General features: G+C 41.7%; 4 protein-coding genes across 4 annotated transcripts; all 4 read right to left on the reverse strand.

Moving 5' to 3' along the window:
- Positions 1 to 198: 198 nt before the first annotated feature.
- LOC147240744 (uncharacterized) lies at positions 199 to 2,491 on the reverse strand. Its single transcript, XM_086193075.1, has 3 exons — positions 2,333 to 2,491; positions 984 to 1,094; positions 199 to 729 (listed from the first exon to the last, which is right to left on the reverse strand). Exons 1-3 carry the CDS (start codon positions 2,382 to 2,384, stop codon positions 506 to 508), a joined length of 387 nt encoding a protein of 128 aa, XP_086049201.1. The 5' UTR covers positions 2,385 to 2,491; the 3' UTR covers positions 199 to 505.
- Positions 2,492 to 2,803: 312 nt separating this feature from the next.
- On the reverse strand, positions 2,804 to 4,476 carry LOC147240745 (sperm acrosome membrane-associated protein 4-like). The gene is made up of 3 exons (XM_086194327.1): positions 4,458 to 4,476; positions 3,669 to 3,779; positions 2,804 to 3,024 (listed from the first exon to the last, which is right to left on the reverse strand). Exons 1-3 carry the CDS (start codon positions 4,474 to 4,476, stop codon positions 2,804 to 2,806), a joined length of 351 nt encoding a protein of 116 aa, XP_086050453.1.
- A 2,961-nt stretch (positions 4,477 to 7,437) lies between these two features.
- On the reverse strand, positions 7,438 to 9,199 carry LOC147240746 (uncharacterized). The gene is made up of 3 exons (XM_086193843.1): positions 9,046 to 9,199; positions 8,158 to 8,268; positions 7,438 to 8,027 (listed from the first exon to the last, which is right to left on the reverse strand). Exons 1-3 carry the CDS (start codon positions 9,092 to 9,094, stop codon positions 7,795 to 7,797), a joined length of 393 nt encoding a protein of 130 aa, XP_086049969.1. The 5' UTR covers positions 9,095 to 9,199; the 3' UTR covers positions 7,438 to 7,794.
- Positions 9,200 to 9,778: 579 nt separating this feature from the next.
- Positions 9,779 to 17,902, reverse strand: LOC147240747 (prostate stem cell antigen-like). Its single transcript, XM_086193842.1, has 3 exons — positions 17,746 to 17,902; positions 11,506 to 11,616; positions 9,779 to 10,740 (listed from the first exon to the last, which is right to left on the reverse strand). Exons 1-3 carry the CDS (start codon positions 17,795 to 17,797, stop codon positions 10,511 to 10,513), a joined length of 393 nt encoding a protein of 130 aa, XP_086049968.1. The 5' UTR covers positions 17,798 to 17,902; the 3' UTR covers positions 9,779 to 10,510.
- Between the last annotated feature and the right edge of the window lie 3,763 nt (positions 17,903 to 21,665).

Consider the following 21,665-nt stretch of genomic DNA (forward strand, 5'->3'; position numbering starts at 1 on the left):
TTCCACAAGCCTGGAAATAAGAAAAAGAAAATTTGATTGCTGCTGATTGAATTTCATGCAAGAGCCTAAATGTGCTGTGTTGTATCCAGGGGGAAAAAATGTTCCTCACTAAACTGCCCAGCTAAATAATACACAATAGTTACAGGAAACTACAGGAAACTAAGGGCCTGTAGGTGTTACCATTTTATTTCCTGAATTGAACTTCCATGGATCCAAAGGCCTGTTCATGCTGCCAAGGATAACATTTAGGCAGCGAATTACTTTTAGGTATAAATCATTTTGATGACAGAGATTTAACACAAATCAACTTTTATTTTTTGAGGTTTTGATTAAGCCAAAGGCAGAAAATAAACAATGCGTTGTCTTTTAATGATATAGAAGGCTTTCATGGCTGTTTTTTTATCGGTTGGGGTGGATAGGAATGACTAGACACTGATCAGTCATTGACAAGTGCTAACAGCACAACACACTTTGGAAAAAGGGAAGAGTGGCAGCTCATGTCAAACTACAACTCCCACATGCCCCACAGAGAAGCCAGGATGGCAGTACAGACGGCCACAGTCAGGGGGAGCTGGATGGATGCGGCTCCGTTACATAGGTCTGTGGTACAACATTCGAATGAGGTGGTGTAACCAGCTCCCAGGAAGGTGCCAGTCAGCGTCTGCCCACACAGATCAGAGTCCAGGCACCCGCGGGTGTGAAGGGAGAAAGATCCTGTGGCGTTGAACTCTGAACATCAGAAAATCATGTAAAACCATGATTAAATAATATCAAGTTTTCAGAAATAAAATCCAAAAACAGAACTGTTCTTATATGGCCTTGGAATGCACACATAAAAAATACAAACAATAGGCCTCAGTGACCCTCCATTTTTAGCAGATGTCATAATGTTTTGTTTTATTACAACTTTTGATACATTGTAAGAACATTTTAACCTCACCATAGTGGTTGAAGTATTTCTAGTATTTCCGGTGTTTACTCACGTGCTTCTCCTCTGTAGCAGCTCTCAGTTGCGTTGTCGCATGTGACGTCACTTGGGAACAGACAGAGGCCAGAAACACCGATGGGGCACTGAGTGCAGTTAAGACAACGCCCTGCCAAAGAGAAGGATGAAAAAACAAGGCAGACGATACCCAGATTGACAGTAACTCTTTGTATTACCTGGGATGGAAAATGCCTATGTGTTGATAATGTGGAAAGACTTTAAAATAGTTATTTTTGATGAGGATTTTTTTTTTTGTTGTTAACCTGGTGCAAAAAAAGCTGCAAAAACAGCATAAAAATTGAATAAAGAAAAGGTCGGTATTGGCAAAGCAAACGCTCTCCCTCCTCCCAAACGCTCTCTACTATTGGTCGAGTTATTTAAACATCAATATGGAAAACGGTCTGAAATTTCATCCATGAGGACTGCCAATATTAATTCTATTGCCCTGTGATTAATAAAGTTTCCGAGAATACGTCTCATTGATTTTGTAAAGATATTTCTGGGGTTCGGGTGCGGTGGTCAGCACTGTCGCCTCACAGCTAGGAGGTTCCAGGTTCGGGCCCAGGCTCCAGCACGGGATCTTCGAGGCTGATTGATACTCGAAATTGACTGGGGTTCAGTTCACTCTGACAGTCTCCTTATCCTCCAGAGGTTCTCATTTATTATTCTGACACATCTTCTGAGACAAGTATGCCATGATTTTACTACAAATAATAATGTTGACATTATAATATTATGCCATTCAGTTTCAAACACCTATCAACCTCTGCTCATCTCATCACTCACACAAATAAGGGTCTCGATCTCACAAAGATCATTTTTTCCCCCAGCATTACTTCTTTGTGGCTCCAGAATGCTGAAAAAGCCAGCTAAGGAAAGCACTTTAAATGTGAACAAACAATTCCGTTGTCACATTTATATATTTTTTTCTTTTTAACAGTGACTCACTTTTAGATGCGTTACAATTAGTGCTCAAAGTGAATGTCATGAAGCTTCAGGTCAACACAGCCACCCGAGACTTAATCAAGAAAAGCAATGAAAGTACGGTAATCACTCGTCTTTGTCTGTCCCATGACGCCTGTTCTGAACATCTTGTTTGTTGCCATGTAATGAGCCACTAGCATAAGCATGTGTTATTTGTCTGTGTGTTACAAGATTCTTGCTGAAATTAGTTTTAACTGGTATGATGAGGAGACATTCATAGGTAGAGATCTTTTAGTTCAGTTTTAATGGATCCTGATCCTGAAAATAATCCACTTAGATGTGAATTAAGGATTATATTTGTCGATTACTTTGAATGAATCAGTTTTATTTTATTTTCAAATCCAAAGTTATTTCTTAAATTACCTGCTGCCACGAAGGCGGTCAGGAAGATCGCTGCTCTCCAGAAATTGTTCATTCTTCTTGGATTTCCAAAGTCAGCTGATTCAGTTTTTCCTTCTGATTCAAACTAAATGGTCTCTACAATACTATGTCTGTTGAATAAACCTCCCAGAAGGAAATGGAAATCTTTCAGGTGAGTTGTGACATCAGCAAGAATGAGGTTGATCAGGTTTTTTTTATTCCAGTTGTTGAAACAGAAAAACTCTCGGTACCCAGAAGCAAGTGAAGTTTGTATTGTTTGGTCTGTGTTTTTTTTTAATCAGACAACATTGGCAGGTTCCTCATTGTTGTGCAACATGAGGAGCGTCACTGTAGAATTGTGCGTATTCAATAACATACATTTAACATTGATTGGAAACTCAAAAAGCTTGTCGGACAATGTTTGCAGATGTGGCCTACACCTAGGGATGAATGCCAATTATTGCTGTATTCATTTTAGCAGCTCCAGGAATTCCACAAGGCGAGTAGGGTGGCGCCCAGAGCCACATTCACAGGGAGTTGCAGAGGTGTGGCCCCATTACAGAGGTCAGTGCTGCAGCAGGTCCTGGTGACGGTGTATCCAGCGCTCAGGAGGGCCCCTGTTTCAGTCTGGTTGCAAAGAGACGAAGCCATGCACCCCCGCGTCTCCATGCTGAACAAGTCACTGATGTTGAAGGCTGATAGCGGGAAGAGGGAGTAGACATACTGGATTAACTAGAAATACCTGAAACAGTTCACTTTACACTCAAATCAAATTGGACTCAGTTTTTGCGGAGGTCGTTCGTGATGCTCAAAACTATTAATCCACCATTTTACAGCAGCAACAGTAGAGCCCACGACTTACGCTTGTGTCGACAGAGGTTAGTACTTTGTAGTAACTGCCACCGCCAGAAAATAGCACTGTCACTTTAAATATTGAACCAGCTGCAGAGACTGCCCCAGCGGCTTTACATACTTAGACAGGTTGACTCAGTTCAGAGTCTAGTAGCCCAAAGAATGAGAACCATGAGTCATACAACTTCATCTTCATGCGTTAGAGAGGTGATGGGTAGTATGTATGCAAAATGATATACCATTCCTTTAATAGCCCCTGTTCCTGTGTGTGTCCAAGCCATAAGTCGACCTGACCCAGCTTCGTACACCTGTGGGTTCGTTGAACATCAGGCCACACTTCCACACTCACTGTCGCGTTTCATCGTCTCCGGCAGTGTCAATTAACTTTCGCTCAGTCACGTACAAACTCTGCAGACAGACACTTCTACCCGCTCTCGTTACCTGCAACGTCTTGGCAAGTAGTGGATTTTAGGGAAATGTCACTCACCCAGTTTACCCCAGTAGCAGTTCGGCTCAGAGTCGCTGCAGGTCTGGGTGGAGCTGAACAGGCACCTCCTCGCAAAACCCAGTCTGCAGGTGTTACAGGTCAGCGACTCACCTGTGATCCAGAGATTCAGAGGAACAAAAGAAAAAGAAAAGAAAAGAAGGTGGTTCTTGATTAGAGAATGAGACTTTCATCATAAACAAGATTGGAAATAGTTTGCACAAGAAAAAGATGAGCTGCTTTTAATTTTTGATGCAAATTTGTGCATGAGATGACGCTAATAAACCGCAATACAGAGAAATGTCAGTATCGGTGTCAGACTCTTTTACAGCTGCTTCTCCTAATTTGCGAGTCTAGGTAAAGTGATGCAAAGATTTTCAAGCCCCAAGTCCTTAATTTAAACAACACAAATTAAACTTTCATACTGATTTGATTTATGTCTTGTGTAATAACAAGAAGGACATGGGGTGATGAATCAGAGCATTTCAAAACCGGACGGAAACACAAAAATGCCTACAGATAAAGATGACATTCACTGTCACATGAAACCCTTTGGGTAATCGTAAATGTATAAGCTGGGCTCAGAAATCAGTGGTAGATCCATAAAAATCAGTAGTGGACCATTTCATATATTAGCTAACAAGTTGTGACAAAATTCCATGTTTTTGATTCAAGATGAATCGACTCATTCATTTTATGTTTTCCTTCAATTATTCAACCACATCAGCAATCGCATGAGTAGACAGGAGGTTCCTCTTCTCCTGACATGCGATACATGAACGTTGGTCTTACCTGTAACAAAGATTGCCATCAAAGCCGCGCAAACCCACAAGAGCTGTTTCATCTTGCTCTTATTGAGGAATTATCAGATAATAAAGAAAAAGGTCTTCCACCAAATGGCTGATCAAAAAAAGGAGTCATTCGCTGATCCCAGGGCTCGGGTGAGTGTGGAGCATCCTGCTTTTATGGTCCAGCAGACTGTTTGAATTGCTGGTCACTGAATAATTTGAAAAGAACACATTTGTTAGCAATTGTCAACTGCTCAGTTTTATTTGACAAGAGTGGAGTCTCTTGAAAAGTCAAATAAAGAGAGGTTGAATGCACTTTCACATTGGTTTGAGCCTTTGTCCCTTTGATTCGAGACCACAAAAAAGCAATCAAAAAACACAATAACCCTTCGACAAATATTAGGATTCTTCGCTAAAGCCGCGGCACTCTTCATTCAACATGGAGCACTTTGAATTTGAGCTCTTGGAATAAACAGATTTGCCTCTTTAAACTACAATGTTCTTTGGACGGACTACAGAACAAACTTCCCACATTCTTCACCTTGTTTGCAGTAAAAATGTAAATTCATTACCGAGGTTGAACCTGAAATAAAAGCTGGACATGGAGAGGATGTGCTCATCGCACTGTGGATGTTTGCTCTCGCTCATCCCTCTCAGTCATACCTATATCAGAAATTCCAGCAAGTGATTTCACATCAATGACTGTCAGTAATGTTGTTCTACACGTCGGGTAATGTCACATCAGCAATTATATGTTTCATCATCCTGATAACATCACTCTACAACAGCAGCGTAACGTTCACGGCTCCCCTGACAGTTGACTATGTTGAAAGTTAAAACTTAAGTGCATATTTTGCAGGTTGTTGTGTAAAATTTACTGATATATGATGTCATATATGGGCGGCACGGTGGTGCAGTGGTCAGCACTGTCCCCTCACACCAAGAAGGTTTCAGGTTCGAGCCCCGGCTCCAGCACAGGATCTTTCTGTGTGGAGTCTCCATGTTCTCCCTGTGCCTGTGTGGGTTCTCTCTGGTACTCCAGCTTCCTCCCACAGTCCAAAGACATCAAGAGGGGACGAGGCTGATTGATACTCTAAATCAGGGGTGTCAAACTGATCCAGTAAAGGGCCAGTGTGGCTGCAGGTTTTCAATCCAACCAAGCAAAAGCAACACCTGATCCAACAAATGAGCTGTGTGGACACAGCTTGATTGATTTAAGTTGAATCAGGTGTTGCTTTTGGTCGGTTGGAATGAAAACCTGCAGCCACACCGGCCCTTTACTGGACCAGTTTGACACCTGTGCTCTAAATTGACCGTAGGTGTGACTGTGAGTGTGAATGGTTGTCTGTCTCTATGTGTTCGTCCTGTGATGGACTGGTGACACATCCAGGGTGAACCCCACCTCTCACGTGAAGGCAGCTGGGATAGGCTCCACCCCCCACCCCCCGCAACCCTTAACAGGAAAAGTGGTAGAAAATGTATGGATGGATGGACCTTATATATCACAGGAGAAACGACGAGTGTCTCTAGCCGCCATGAATACTTACATGAGGCTTCTATGACGATTTAAACCTCTGACAGGGTGAAGCAGCCGTCCTCCTTTACAGCTGATTTGTTTATTTATTTTTCATTATGAGTGTTGCGCACTCACATCCCTGCAGCGAATACTGTTGGACTTATTTATCTGTCTTACATTATTCAGTGTCATACTGGAGAAAAACATTGTGTTAACTTTTTTTTAACTCCTTTATCAAGTGTCCACCATCTGCAATCACAAAGCACACATGAGGAGCAGATTCATAACCGCTCAAGGTGACGTCAGGCTGCAGATGTGTTATCTTAACTGTAATTTAATGCAGGATACGTGTACATTATCAGGCGATGTCTCACACACACACACACACACACACACACACACACACACACACACACACACACACACACACACACACACACACACACACCACTCCTTTATTGACTGATCCTCAACCTACGTTTTATCTTCCAAACAAATTTAATCCTAATAACTTTTTGAAAACGAAACAGCAAAACCAATGTTATGGCGTTGGGACTCTTTATCGGAAGGTTGCGTGTCTCCTCTACATTGCAAATCATAATCACTTTCAAGATGACCGACATAATAGAAGATTCTGTACATTTTTAAACAATTGTGTCATGTATCTTATTCATTTGGAGTCTCTGGGTCACATGATATTGAAATAACTGGAAAAACAAAACACAAAAAAAACAAAACAAAAAAAACTTGAAGAGAAGTTGTTGCCTGACTGTGGCGCAATGGTAGCGTGTATGACTCCAGATCAATTGTTTGCATGTTTAAATCATGTCGGGGTTAAAAAGATCAGCCTCACCTCCAAAACCTGTTCTTTAACTTACTAGCCTGCCCATTCCCCAGCATTCAGTGTGCTAAGCTAACTAGCATTGCGTTGGAGAGAAAGGTGTTGATTTTTCAAGACTGATTCTGAGAAAGACAGGTAATGAGTGAGTTTTTTTCCCCAAAAATGTTGGTCTGTCCCTTTAATATCATTAATTAAATGTCTTTTTATCCTGGATACAATCAAAGGGGTCTGTCACAAAACAGCCATTTGAAAAACATTTCGTGGTTGTGTTCTGCTGCTGTACAAGACGCCACATCCACGCCCCAAGTGTTGAAAATATTTCAATCGCACCTGTACCCTCAGTACTGCACAGCTTCACACATATGCATTGTTCTGGAATACTTGAATCACTGAGAATATACTGTGAATATTCGTTGGTCTGCAAGGTCTTAAGGTGTCAGTTCGCTTGTAGTTCTGAGATGAAAATTTGGAAAGTGAGGCCCATTGGTGGATTTAAGGAACCAGCAATAATCTCCGGCAACAGTTGGCCCTGTGGTAAGGTGTGTGAGTCGCCCTCCTCGCAGGTACCGTCACCAACACAGTACTTCAGAATACACTAAGTATGAATGAAACGAATACCATGAACAAGCGGAAGTTTTGAAGTATTCTCTTTATTTTACATAGAAGTTTCATCGAAGACAACACACAAACGAAAGGATAAATAGAATTTCATGTGAAATTACCACGGAAGATTTCTGAAAACTTTAACGTCTCATTGATCATGACGTGAACAGCCCTTTTTTGTGTTGAATGCTTAAAGACATATAGATTTTTACAGCTTGTGAACTGATGAGGAAATAATTCTTGATACTCATAAAGTATCCAATTATTCTGTCGTTATCATAGTCAATTCCTAATCATGTTAAAATAAAAAGTTTAAAAAAGAAAAAGCAGCAGGCAGTTGGTTTTATTTGTACTCTGATTTTGTCGGCTTCATGTGATGCATCACAGCACGCTTCCCCACATGGAGGCCAGGACTGCCACGCCCATGACGGCGGTGAGAGTCGCCTGAGCTGACGGGGCCCCGCTGAGCTGGACCGGATTGCAACCGTCTTCATCACAGCACTCAGTTTTGACGGTGTAGCTGGAGAACAGCAAGGTGCCGTTCGTGGTCATGTTGCAGAGAGAAGATTCCAAGCATCCCTGGCTGGTATAGCCAATGTTAACCGCCTCAAATTCTGAGGAGGAGAAGTGGTTGCGTTATAGCACGGTGCTCAGAGGTGGAGGATAACAGGGCCTGGGAGTGGTTTGAACACCTTGTGTTGTGTTGTCAAGTAATTAGCTGTAACTTTTCTGGAGAAGACTTACCTGTAGTTGCCGTGTAACAAAGGGAGGAGTTAGTTTCACACTCCACCTGGCTGGAGTCCAAGCAAAACCCACTCATGGCAAATGTACATTGATTGCAAGTCAGGGACTCCACTGAAACGCACAAAAAAAAGGGGAAAACAAAAGAGTTCAAATATATATGTTTGGTACATGCAGGAGACTGACAATAGTTGCTGACATATGATGTAAGCAACACTCAGCTTCATGCTGAAGTTGGAGTGGAGCTACAAATTCAGCTGATAAATTCACATGCGCCTGGTTCATCTTCTCAATTTCCCTCAGCTCTTCATCACAATAACTCCAGAGCATCAGATAAGGATTAGAGGGATTTCCCTGCAGCCGTTACTGATGTAGGAGTGTCGCTGCTGTAACCGGACCACTGATCCATCAGTTTCAATAATCGGAATATTCAAAGCAGCGGTAAAAAGGAATTTGGCTGTAATTTCTAAACAATGCGCAGTTCTGAATATTTGGAGATGCTGTGGTTTTATTTAAACTATTTCTCTAAGATTTGATTTCCACTGGGTTCCCTCTGACAGCAGTTCTCCATGAAACACCACTCAACCAAGATTCTCACTCCTCGGTGATTTACATCAACCTCAGCTTTAGTTATTAAGATTTGCTTTTTTACTATCCAAGTGTATCACAGCCTGAGATATTTGGCACTCAACTGTGATGAAGTAACAAATAGAAGTGTCGCAACCCTTTCATTCAACAAGCTGTTTCAAGTGTAAAGCTTCTTTTATGAACTGAGACGACTGGCGACAGTCTTAGATTATCTGAATTCATTTCTGAAGTCATTATGTTATATATTGTTTTAGTCATCTTACGTTTATTAACAAAATTTTTGTTTTTATTTTGAAAACTTACCCATGATGAAACAGGCAACGGCTGCAATGATTCCAATTAGGATCCTCATGTTGGTGTGCTGGTTGAGTTGCTGGTTACAAACAAGTCCTCAAGCTTTCCTCGTGCCTTCTGACTGGTGCTGATGGGCCACGGTTTTATACCGTCGGATGATGGGGACACGGGTGGAGGGAGGGACAGAGGTGGGGGGGGCGACTGAAGGAATGCAACAAGCAATGTGAATAAAATGAAGACACTGAAGACACACAAACCTGTCTTCAGTGTCTTTACATGCTGAGTGACTGAATTCCTATGAGGTGGGAGAAGCATTTTAGTATCAGGTGGTGAGGAAAGACAAAAAAAAAAAAAAGTACATCAGGGATTGAGATTCAAGTGAAAGTGGACCCCCCAAAAAAAAAAAACGGCAGAAAAAGTGGCGTCGGCCAGCCAGTTTAGAAAAAAAAAAAAAAAGTTGTCATAATTGATAATTTTATTTACAACCTGATATCAGGATTTGAGAATCAGGAAGCCTTCTGCAGTTTTCATAACCTGCCCATCAGAACTTTAGCAGTTCATTGATCAACACTCAGGAACAACAGTGGTCACGTAAGGAGCGCCAAACCTGAAGAACCTGCTGATCCGCAGAGCAGCAACAAGCTGAAGGGTTTTTTTGTCCTCATTTTAGGAAGAAACTCTCGTCACACCACTGGCATGCAAGGAGCACCCTCCCCCCCCAATACACACACCCACACACACCTCAATTTGAAAATTTTATTGAATTCTTCAAATTTTCTACATATCACAAGACAGATGTCTTTATGGTAAATATTCAAAAGGGTCTATTCAATTGTGATTGGTTCGGAAACTTTTCCCATTGATCAATCCTGCCAAATTCTAATTCCTCTAAATTTTATTCCAACATAAACATTGATTTTCATCACATATGTACAATCAAAACTAGAAAAAAAGCTTATGCGCTCAGTGTAGATTTAACACTTATATCAAAAATAAAAACCGGTTACACAATCGATGGAGCCGTGTGCGTCAAAGAGAAGGAGAAATGCGTAAAAAAAAGTTTTAAAAGACTACCACATTTACACTTTATTCACCACACTATGTGATTTCTCTTTAGAAATATAAATGTTTACAGCTTGTGAATCAATGAAAAACAAAACGCGAACTGCAGGGTAACGTCCCAAAAGGCTTTAAGAACAACTGTTAGTGTTACACACTTGTAGAACAGTTTAACGTAGCAGTGAAACGAGCACCAAAGCATCTAAAAGTACAAAGCCGTCTAATTTTAGCCGTACACTTATAAACAGCGCTTGTGAAATGATAGTGTACGATACACCTGAAGGATACTAAACACGAGATCCATGTGGGGATACGAGCACGAGTTCTGGCGTTACGGAACTCGTGTCTGCGAGGAGTATTTTAATTTAATCCTGATGGATGCTGGTGGGTTTAACATGTGTTCGCATTTCATCCGTCAAACCACGACATTGGCCATCAACACAGCGGTGATGGTGGCGAGGACCAGCGGCAGGCCAGACGACCCGGGCAGGCCGGGCGCGGCGTTGCACAGGTCGGTGTTGCAGCACGTCTTTGTCATCTTGTAGAGGGTGGAGTTGGAGCTGCTGCTGGGGAAATTGACTTGTTCGGTCTTGTTACACTCCGCCTCAGCCAGGCAGCCCTTCATCTTGATGTCCATGAACTTGGCTGTGGAGCAGCAAACGCCGAACAGTCAGTGGTCATTGCATTTGAAACGAGCCGCAGGAGGAGCGTGACTCAGAGGGCTAGCAAGTGCTTTTTAAGTAAAATTTAAAAAAAATTGTTAAGCAATCTCATATTTGGGCATTTTCCAATTTTAACAAGATGCAGCAGAGTAATGAGCTTAATATGAATAAGAATATATAGTGGGAGGGGGGGGGCAGGGTCCTCCATAGCAACTGTTCTTGCTCATTTGTTCGTATTCACACCTCAGAGAACAAATGCCTTCTCACTCACAGGTTCAAGCTAAATTTGTTCCAGGAGCAAATCTGTGTTTTGGATCATTTTTTCCCCCTCCACTGACGCGTCAACCTCTTTTCTGATTTTTCCATTTGTGACAAGTCAAATTCACACTACACAATCAATGCATGGAAAAGTGCTGAAATGGAGGGGTTTTGGTTGCAGCGACTCTTCTTCCAGTGTGATTCAGAGCGGCTGAGGCATGCAGCCGACAGCGGAGCTGGTTTCTCTATAACTGATGTGTATTTGTCGACAGACGTTGTGAATGACTGATGTACACACTTGTTAACAAGCCCAGCCCACTGATGGCCGCTGATGGCGGTAACTCCACAGTTTAGAAAGGCAAATTATACTTTTTACATTACTGGAGTTGTCAGAAATGTTTACAAACAAACAAGTCACTGAAGTGTTTCTCCATACTTAAAGGGGGGGTATATTTGAAATGTTCAGTATTTTTGCCACCAAGCTCCTTACCTGCTTTCCCAGTGCCACTGAAACAGTGTTCTCCTTCACTGCACGTTTCCTTCGTGGTTATGCACAGATTCCAAAAGCCAAGTTTGCATTCGTAGCACTGCAGCGCCTGACCTGAGAGAGTTGGAGGGAGATAAGAAGATGAAAAGCAGAATTAGAGGTCTGTAGGTTCGCAGCAGGCTGTCATTATGTTAGCGAAGAGCAGGTTTACCAACCGCTCGAGACACGGCTCGGCTTTTTCAAAAACAAGACAAAACAAAACAAAAAAAAAGCCAAAAACAAGTTTCTTGGGTGAGATAAGGGCTGACCTCCAACCTAAATGAGCCCCGCTGACGGGGGATTGACAGTTGAGGAAGTTTGAGTTTTCCGCTTAAAATGTGTTCTATACATACAACAGCTGAGGCCTCACATTTCTTCTGAGAAACATTTTGTGAAATCAAGGTTTTTTTTTTAAAAAAAAACCTCAACCGTCTCCATGAAAAACTGACAAGAACACACGTTAACAACGTGCATCATCTTCCTGAGCTTTCCCTCCCCCCCCCCCCCCCGTTAGTTATTTCTGCCCCTTTATTACAGAACTGAAAATCCAGTGTCTTATATTCAAAAACACAAGTTGAGGTGGGGGGGGGGGGGTACTCAGACCTGCAGATATTTACTCAGGTTTAGTGGCAGTAGCAGAGCCACTTAGGATCGAGACGTCTGTCCCAGGAGACCATTAAAGTAACAGTCTACAAATATTGACTCCCTTTGTTTCTCAGGAATGAACACACGTCTTGCTACAATGACACAATAAAAAGCCTCAAAGCGACACGACAGACTATTTTGTGGGTAATTGGATTGTTCAGAACAGCCTGTACATATGGAGGAATACCTGGCAGCATCTTTAGAGTCGATGACATCACGACCACAAGACCTGTTCTCGCCGCGACTGGGTGATTGAAACTCACCCTTCCCTTCACACGTCATTAAGCCACGGTCATAAAAGAAAAACCTGGTTCATTAGGTTCAGAGTGCTGGATTTTAGGACACCGGAGGAACATAACAGTTAAAACACACGTCAATCACACGCCTTCCATTTTCTTTGTTTATATTTGTTCAATATAAAAAAAATAATTAAAAAAAAACCACAGAAAACGTAAAAAGAAAAAAGCTTATTTCACTTTTTGGGTCACGTTAACAGGTTGTTGTGCATTGATCAGAGGCGATGGCGCCACAGTGCAACATTGTATGCTTCTTTCAAGTCAACTATGAGTTAATGAGGAGTGGTTCGTGACGCAAGAACCGCGTGTCAGAAAGCTCACGCGGTATCATTTTGTTAACTAGCACGTTTAAGAACTTAGCGTTTCTCCCATTTGTTTCATGGCAACTTTTTACACCTGTAGAAAGTTTGGAATGGTTTCTGCTGCTCATGCACCAAAAGTCTTCCCTTCTACTCAAAACAAAAACTGTCAACTTCAGCCCCGTAAGACGACTTCGACAATTTCTTTAAATTGGTGGAAGGAGACGATGCCGCTTTCTCGCCCGCTCAAGGTTGCGTCATCCGACTCACGAGTGACCCTTTAACCTGCGCGTTCAGTAAAACACTTTGTACCAAAAAACAGACTTACTTCGTCATCACATTCTCACCTATGGAATCTAATGAGCCTCTTCAGCGTAGCACTAAACCACAAAGCAATTAGTCATTTTAGTCACCACTTAATCTGTAAAAGCTCATACAGCAGGGTTGGGTTTCATTGTGCTGATTGGACACAGCCGTATCAAAAAGCTCTCAAATATTTAACTCCATTTACTGTTGCACGTTTTATTTATTTGTGTTTGCGTCTTACATAATGAGAGCAAACACGAGGAAAAGAAAAACAAATACAGGAAGAAGTTCTGGGAACTCCAGTGTTGCTGAAACTAAAGCACGATCGTGTGGTGACACAACAGCTCTCAATGGATACCAGAGGGTTGAAACCATCAGCTCTGGCCTCCATTAGTCAGGGCTGGATAGGCCTGGTAACTGTGGCGTCTGGGGATGGTGCATCTTTTACAGATCATCATTTTGATCTTTAAGAGGCTTTTCGAAGTGCCACCAACTGAATAAAATGTCTGGCTGAAACCTCAAAAGAAATTTTAAAAAATATATCTATATATTATATATGTATCTATATCTCTCTCACACAACACACCCAGGAGAGGTGACACACCCATGCTTTTGTACAGGAACAACCCCCCACCCTGCTGGTTTTTGGTTACACCCCAACACAATTACAGCCTCATGCTCCTTTATGCTGTCTACGTCTCCTGCTCTGGAGGAACACGAAACTTTAGACTTGTAATTTAAGCCAAATATGTCAGTTTGTGACTGAGGATACGACAAAAACACCAAGTTTGTAAAGGCACCCAAAAAGAATCCCTTTCTTTTTAACCAACACAGAAGCGGTACAATGACGTCAGGTGAAAAACAGCGAGTTCAGCAATACCATCATGTGACCACCACGCCTTTAAAAAAAAAAAAAAACTGAGTGTTTATATTGCCAGCTGGTGATTGAGAAGCCGGTTCGACCTGATCTGCAGCACCGTTTGTCGGTGACATCTCTACTTTCCTCATAATGGAGCCACTTAACTCAATACGGCATCAGCTGGTTCCTAGCACGCGAGCGCCATTGCTACACGTTTGCGGGCGTTAAGCGGGTCGTGGCTGCAGAATTAACTTGGTGGTTCTCACTTGAAACACCGAGTTCCATTTTCACACTTTTCCCCAAAACAACTTCCGCCCAGCTGACAGCGTCCTAAATGAGGAAGCTCCGAGAATCTCGGGTTACCCTATCAGACAAATCCACAATTTCCTGTCGGTAAAAATAAAGACGTCTTCCTCCGACAAGTCTTGGGGAGAGTCGAGTTACAAACAACGGCTGGCAGTACAAAATATACCGGAGGGGGTAGTTTGATTTAAGAAAATACTTCAAATTGAAAAGTAGACATGTTTGTATACGACAGCTTAAAAAGTTAACGTAAAAAAAGAAACTCAGGTGTTTTGCTACTTCAATATAATTTACACACTTTAAAAAAAAAAAACTGATGACAAACCCAAGACGGTATAAAATTATAACTGATGACGCACCAGGCCGGGATTCTTCCTGCTGAACAAAAACTTAATCCTTCCAGATTGAATAATCTGTTAAAATGTGGTTCATTAGTCACGATGCAGGACACGCAGAAGCTGCCCTGTGCTGCCCCCTACTGCTCCTTCACTGAAACAACAGATTTCACATCCGCATTCAGGAGCACAAATACAAATTAGGACAGGGTGTGTGTGTGTGTGTGTGTCCAAAGCCTATCTAGTCAGAGTGCAGAGGGGAAAAAAGAAACTTTAATCTGGCAAATTAATGCAACTTCCCCAGTTGAATAGTAACAGCAGGTTAGTTTCATTACATTTTCTCAACAAATTCCCTGTTTAAAAAAACAAAACAAAAAACATCCAGAACATGAACAAGTTATGCAATAATATTACCCAACACCAAAATGCTCCAAGGGGTAAAACTGGGAAGTGTGTCTATTTTAAAACTTCTCATTTGATAACTGAAATGGCAACAATTTTAACTTCCTCGTGCATCCTCGACATTAGGACTTTGTGAAACAGGTTTTCTAAAAATGTTGTGTTTATTCACATTACTATAGTCAGCAGACATCTGCGCTAAATATGCGTTTTGGATATTTTCTGTCCACTAGATTGAAACAAATATGACAGAAGTAGTATAACTTAAAAAAAAAAGTACATCTAAAGTCTGCCGAGTACCTGTACTGTCACCAATAAATCAGAAAACTGTAAAGTTAGAGCCCTGATGTTGAGATTAACCTGCTGGCACAGTGTGTTCCTGTGTGGTTGTTGCTTCAATACTTCAACTCTCCACTTGAGGGCAGTATTGTTAAATAAGGTCTCAAGTGGTTTGCCAAGTTTTAAACAAGATATGAATTTCTACTGTCTAGAGGTCACCGAGGACCAGAGTTTACTGGTGTGATCAGATTCCACTAAACAAAACCAGCACAGTTCAGCCTCCCATGAACAGAATTCACCTTTTTCCTCTGTTAAAGAAGTACAGCTTTGGAGAACTGCTTCAGAACTAGAAAAACAGTGACTAACGCCAGCCTAAACCAAACCAAACAGTGGGATTTCAGTAGGCGCTTCGACACATCCCGTGATGCCGTGTGTGGCTGCATGAAAAAGGTCAGAAGAATGAGACTGATAGGAGCGCATGTATGAATAAGCCGGCACCACCAGCCTCCTTAAAAAAGGTCAAGACAAATATACACAGGTGGGACCAGCATGTTCTGCAAATACTACCAGTTTGCATTTGGATATGTTGTATCGTTCACAATACAGATATCCTTGATGGATGGGCGGGGCCAGCTGGCAAAGGGGGTGACTGATTACACATTTAATGTAACTAAAACAAAACGTGTGGCAGAATTTACATCTTTTGAGTGACAACTGCCAGACACAGTTATAGTACCCAAAGATATTCAAATATATTAAAAGGAATCTCAGATGAAAGTAGCAAAGAATTGTAATTGATAAGCAGCACTCTTACAAAAGTTAATATATGTATACTTTAAAAAGTATCTAAGTCAAAGAGACAATGTACCTCAGAGATAATCACCTCTATTTCACCTCTAGACTTTTACGGACATCTGAGTCGCAGCGCGCAGCTATTTTTGTCCATTTCTTTGGCAGCTGCTGCTGCTTGAGGGAAACATTTCAATTAGCCGTCACATGTTGACTTCAAAAATCAGCCAGACAGCCCCCCCCCCCACCTCCACCCCCCTAGTGCAGACACACAGTTTGTCATTTGAACAAGGAGACATGGAAAACCTCAGCATGCAATTATCTAATCCCTCCTAAGTCACAAACAACCATTTATGTGACGCAGCTAAAAAGGTTAAACTCAACCTGAAAGCATTAAAAAAAAAAAAAAAAAAAAGAGCCCAAGAGTGGAAGAGAAAAAAGTAGTGAGGGTGTGGTTGGAAACATGATACAGAAACAATGGAGTTGAGGGGACGACAAAAAGGCACCAAAACACAATAGCCTGAACAAATGTTACCCTGCAGCAGCAGCAGCAGCAGCAGCAGCGTCTGGGGACCCGTCTGTGGACGCGGGATTTGAGATTCTGGGCTGCAACTGTTAGGTGGTGAGGAATTTCGCATGAAATGGTTGGCAAGTCGGTACATGATTCAACCTTTTAGTAATGTCTGAGGGTAGAAAAAAAAAACATCCTCACAACACAAACAGGCAGCCTCACCCAACCTGTAATAACAGCATGAGACTACTTGTTCATCTGTGGGAATCAGGAGACTCATCCCAAATACTGTTTATTCTGTTAAGCCATGAAAGGACAGAGCGCTTGACGGTTACTCATTTTTGATTAATCTTCAAGCATTAAAAAAAAAAAAAGTCAGGAAATATGTGAAAATTAAGTGAGCAAATACATCCATTTCCCAGTGAAAGGAGACTGATGGAGTTTTAAAACAATTAAAGCTTAAAACTTGAACAGTTTCTCAATCATCAAGTTCCTTTATTGAACATTTGACAAACTTTAAATTATAACCGATTTATTTGGGGTAGCAGAGTCAGCAAGTCCAAATAAAACAGGTTTTAAAAAAGAACTTTACTGCAAGATATTTTAGGTGGATGTGGAAAAAAAACAAACCCGGCGACGTGAAAGATCCACATCCCATCAACTCACTTAGAAAGAAAAAAAAAGAAAAGTTCTAGAAGCAGGAGAGGGTGACATTGTGAAGCCAGGAAACGTGTTTTGTTTTATACCAGTGGATTTATTGTGAGATTTGTCTCAAATGCCTACTGATTTGGGTCTCTTCCAGCAGCTGAAGACATGTGAACACACCCAGTCAGCCAGCAAAGCTTCCAAAACAGGAAACCTCAACAAAAAAAAAAAAAAAAGACACAATCCCGGCTGCAGATGGAGGCATGAATATCAGGTAAAATGCATCGGAGATCATTTCTAAACTCTCGCCTCATGCAAATTGTAGCTTCGTGTTGCATTTTGAGGCAGAAAAATAAAATTTGAAAATTGCAACACTGCACATATTGAGAAAATACAAACTTTCAAGTAGAAAACAGAAGGTTTAACATAAAAAGTGACGCTTTTTGATAATAAAATACTTAATTTCACAATTAAGTCCGGAAACAACATGCGCTTAAATCCACTCAATTGAACGCGTTGAGTTTTAATCACGTCTTACCGATTGCAAAGCAGAGTCCGACAGCCAAAACCTGCAGAACAATTCTGTTCATCTTGATAACCGACAAGTTTACCGACTCGACCGGAGAAGAAGCTGCTGCGTGTCTGCGGCGTCTCGGTCCGTTATAACCTTGGTCACTCAGCCAACTTTTCCGCCATGGCTTCATTTATAAGCTCCCACCTCCCATCTGAACGTCACCAGTGTCCAATCAGAGCAGGTCCCTCAGGAGAGCCCGGCCATTTTCTCCCGGCTCTTCCACCTGTGTGAATCACAGTTCCTGGGATTTATCCGGGGGGATTTTAACAAAAGCTCCTTCTGGTTATCAGTCGCTTTTTTTCCCCCTTCTTTCTTTTCAAAATCGTCTCTTGAAATAAAGTCCAGCTTCGGATTTATCCTCTTCATTATTCACACACTTTTCGAGGGGAATGGGAAGCGCTATTTACAGAACTGGTTATATTCAGGAAACCCTTCCTACCCCAGGAAGTGAGTCATTTTTAAATAAATCCACTCTGTTGGAGTTAACAGTGTTGTACCTGAGACTAGCAGCAGCGGTGTGCTGGTATCCTGGGTAAATGGTTCCCTGCATCGACTCCAGTTCATTCATTAAAGTAAAACATGACAAAAGACGATGACTTGACTTCAGAAAGGATTTAGTTTGACGGACATGTCAGCCAGGTATTTGGTAAACACCACACACACCAGAGAAGCGGCCTGATCAACCTGGTGTTTACCACTGCAGTTAGAGGTTGCCATGGCGATGCTAACTGCTCAGTCTCTTCTGAATGAGAAGCACTGCTGTGCCATGAACCGCCTACATAAACGGCAGCGTGATAACATTTCTTGATGCGCTATTTAGGGAGCTGTTGCGTCACTTCCTGACTATCTCCTTGCCACATACTTGCATGTTACCGTGGTAACCATTTGTTGCTGTCAGCCACTGACGCTTCACTGTCTTTTCACTGCTGCTGCATTGCATTGTGGCATACTTGTACAAGCTGCTGTAGTGTCCAGTTCTTGCGAAGTCTAATAATTTTCCATCCATCCATCCATCCATTGTCTTCCGCTTATTCCTGTTAAGAGTCCTGGGGGGGTGGAGCCTATCCCAGCAGCCTTCGTGTGAGAGGCGGGGTTCACCCTGGACAGGTCTCTAGCCCATCGCAGGGCCAACACATAGAGACAGACAACCATTCACACTCACAGTCACACCTACAGTCAATTTAGAGTATCAATCAGCCTCGTCCTCTCTTGATGTCTTTGGACTGTGGGAGGAAGCTGGAGTACCAGAGAGAACCCACACAGGAACAGGGAGAACATGGAGACTCCACACAGAAAGATCCTGTGATGGAGCCGGGACTCAAACCCAGAACCTTCTTGCTGTGAGGCCACAGTGCTGAGCACTGCACCACCGTGCAGTATCTTACATTTCTGATTGTATTAAAACTTCTCAATTACTATTTTAATGTATTAAATCGCATGTTACATTGGGATTTTGATTGAGAGAAACTGGTGATTTTTCATATATCGTGAGAGACATGAGACTGAACACGATGATAAATCATCTGCGGTGTCAAAAATGTCAGTCCACTTGAAAAAGGGACATTTTCAGGAAAGTAGTTCTGACCTTGTGTCTGATTTGAAAATTACGGTGCTCGATAGTTTTAAATTGATGTTGTCTTTCATAAAGAATGTTACATTATATACAAAAAAACAGCAACAACATATATGAGAAAACTGCTGACTTTTCACAGAGGAATGCTAATCTTCCTATCCACAAGCATTGATTATGCTAAGCTAACTAGTGGTCAGATAAGTCTCAAATGTTTGCAGAGGGGAGAGAATGATTCAATTTGGGTATTTCCCAGAAAGTTGGCCTTTCTTTGGGTTTGTTTTCCCTTCTAAAGTTAAATTCTGTGAAAAATTTGTGACCGGAGGAAATATTGGCCGCAAGAAACCATTACAATTGATTAGGATCCTCTCCAAAATTTAACGTGTTCTTCCCCGGGCCCCAACAAGTTTGCACACACACAGACACACACAGACACAAACACACACACACACACCCAAAACAGAACCTGTTTGTTGGATGAAAAAAAGAAGATTCCTACGGTTCTCAATCCCCTGGATTACATAAACAGAACTGTTTTTAGACAGATTAGATTTTATTTCATTTGGTCCTAAAATGTTAATAGACATAAGACATGCCAGGAAATCAAAAACTCTTCAAATAAATTTAAAATAGATGTAAATATCTACATAAATACTTGGAATCACAACAAAAGTAAGATCAGTATCAGCAAAGACAGAGTTTTGACAACAACTCAACACCATTGTTTCGATGAAGTCTCCAGATTTCTATCAAGTCAGTCGCGTATCAACGTGATGAATGTTTTCACCCGAGACAGCCGCGTCCTTCAGTGAGAGGCAGCGACGGTGACGAGATAAAGACTCTTTGTCCTCCAGCACCTCTGGCTCAGCCCGCTTCTGTTAACTGACCACATGTCAGTTCGTCAGGTCCAGCAGCAAGTCGACAGGTTCACACGTAAACACACAATAACGGACTTCATTTGACTGCGACCCGGCCCTGCAAAAGGCTGAAAATGGAATATATCACATGCAAACGGGTCCTCGGCGCTGAAAGGGATCGTTTTCAGGTGATAAACGCCAAAATGTTGATTTTATCAGCATGATTTCGAGTTGTTTGTCAGTTCAAGCAATTTTTGTGAACAAGAAATCGCAGGAACACCTTGAGGGAACAAATTTAGCTCCATTGACTGGAACACGAGGATGACCTGTCAAGATTGGAGTGGTCAAAGGTCAAGGGTCACTGTCACCTCTCCTAAATGTCACAACTCTGCAACACCTTGAGTAAATTACACCAAATTTGTCTCAAATGTCCACTCAAAGATAACCTGAAACAATTTTGGAGGTCGTGTGACTTCGGCACACATCACGTCGAAATATAATGCAACCGAGATTCTAGTTGACAGATTTTTCTGGTGTTTTGGAAGTTTATTTGATGATTTATTTGACGATATCAAAAAAAAAAGAAAAGAAAAAAAGGAGAAACGCCTCAATCGCAAGGAGTGGAAAACTCAAAAATAGAGTTTTAAAAAAGTCAAGAATAATGAACAACATGAAGTCAACAACAACAAAAATTTCAATTTAATTCTATTCAAATCTGCATCAGGACTTTCGCCTCAACAGAAACAATGTAGATAAAGACCAGGTAAACTGAAAAGAGACACATAGATGGACACAAATCCCCCCCTGTGATAAAAAAAACCTTTCATCTTTGTGATAAGCTGTGTGTGTGTGTGTGTGTGTGTGTGTGTGTGTGTGTGTGTGTGTGCGCGTGTGCGCGTGTGTTGAGTAATGGTTATTAGATCAGATCATGTTACTGGGCTGACTAAATAACCATGACATAATATAAGTGATCTACAGTTGCGATCATACTGGGCTGAGCCTCTCTGCACATGCGGGAGCAAACACTCATGATTCGCCGATGGCTCCGTTCCAGTTCTCCCGTGTCGCTGACATCAAGCACAGGTATTTTTCTCGAGGCGGTGACTCAGTGGATGAATCATCTGTATTTAAAGACACAGTACATTTACGAAATGGCATGAAAGTGCTTGAATTAGACCAAGTGCTTGTTGATACGTTGGCATTTTTTTTTCACCAAGTTTGAATAAACCTGATTTCCTCTTCCTCTTTCCTCTCTTCCTGGGTCTTCTTCACCAACCAGCAGCAGCTGGCATAACTTTTAACCGAGACATCACATTTTTTCTTCCTCTTTGAAGAAGAAGACGATAAGAAGAAGAAAAAAAAAACTTCTGGCTACATTCTCGGCATTTCAAATATTTCAAACGCCCTTTTATGACATCCACTTGGGCAGAGATTCTGAATTTGACAGTTCATGATTG

The sequence above is a fragment of the Aulostomus chinensis genome, chromosome 22 (assembly GCF_037954235.1).
Source record: "Aulostomus chinensis isolate RoL2024-O1b breed Wild chromosome 22, RoL_Achi_v1.0, whole genome shotgun sequence".
In the NCBI taxonomy this organism is placed as follows: domain Eukaryota; kingdom Metazoa; phylum Chordata; class Actinopteri; order Syngnathiformes; family Aulostomidae; genus Aulostomus; species Aulostomus chinensis.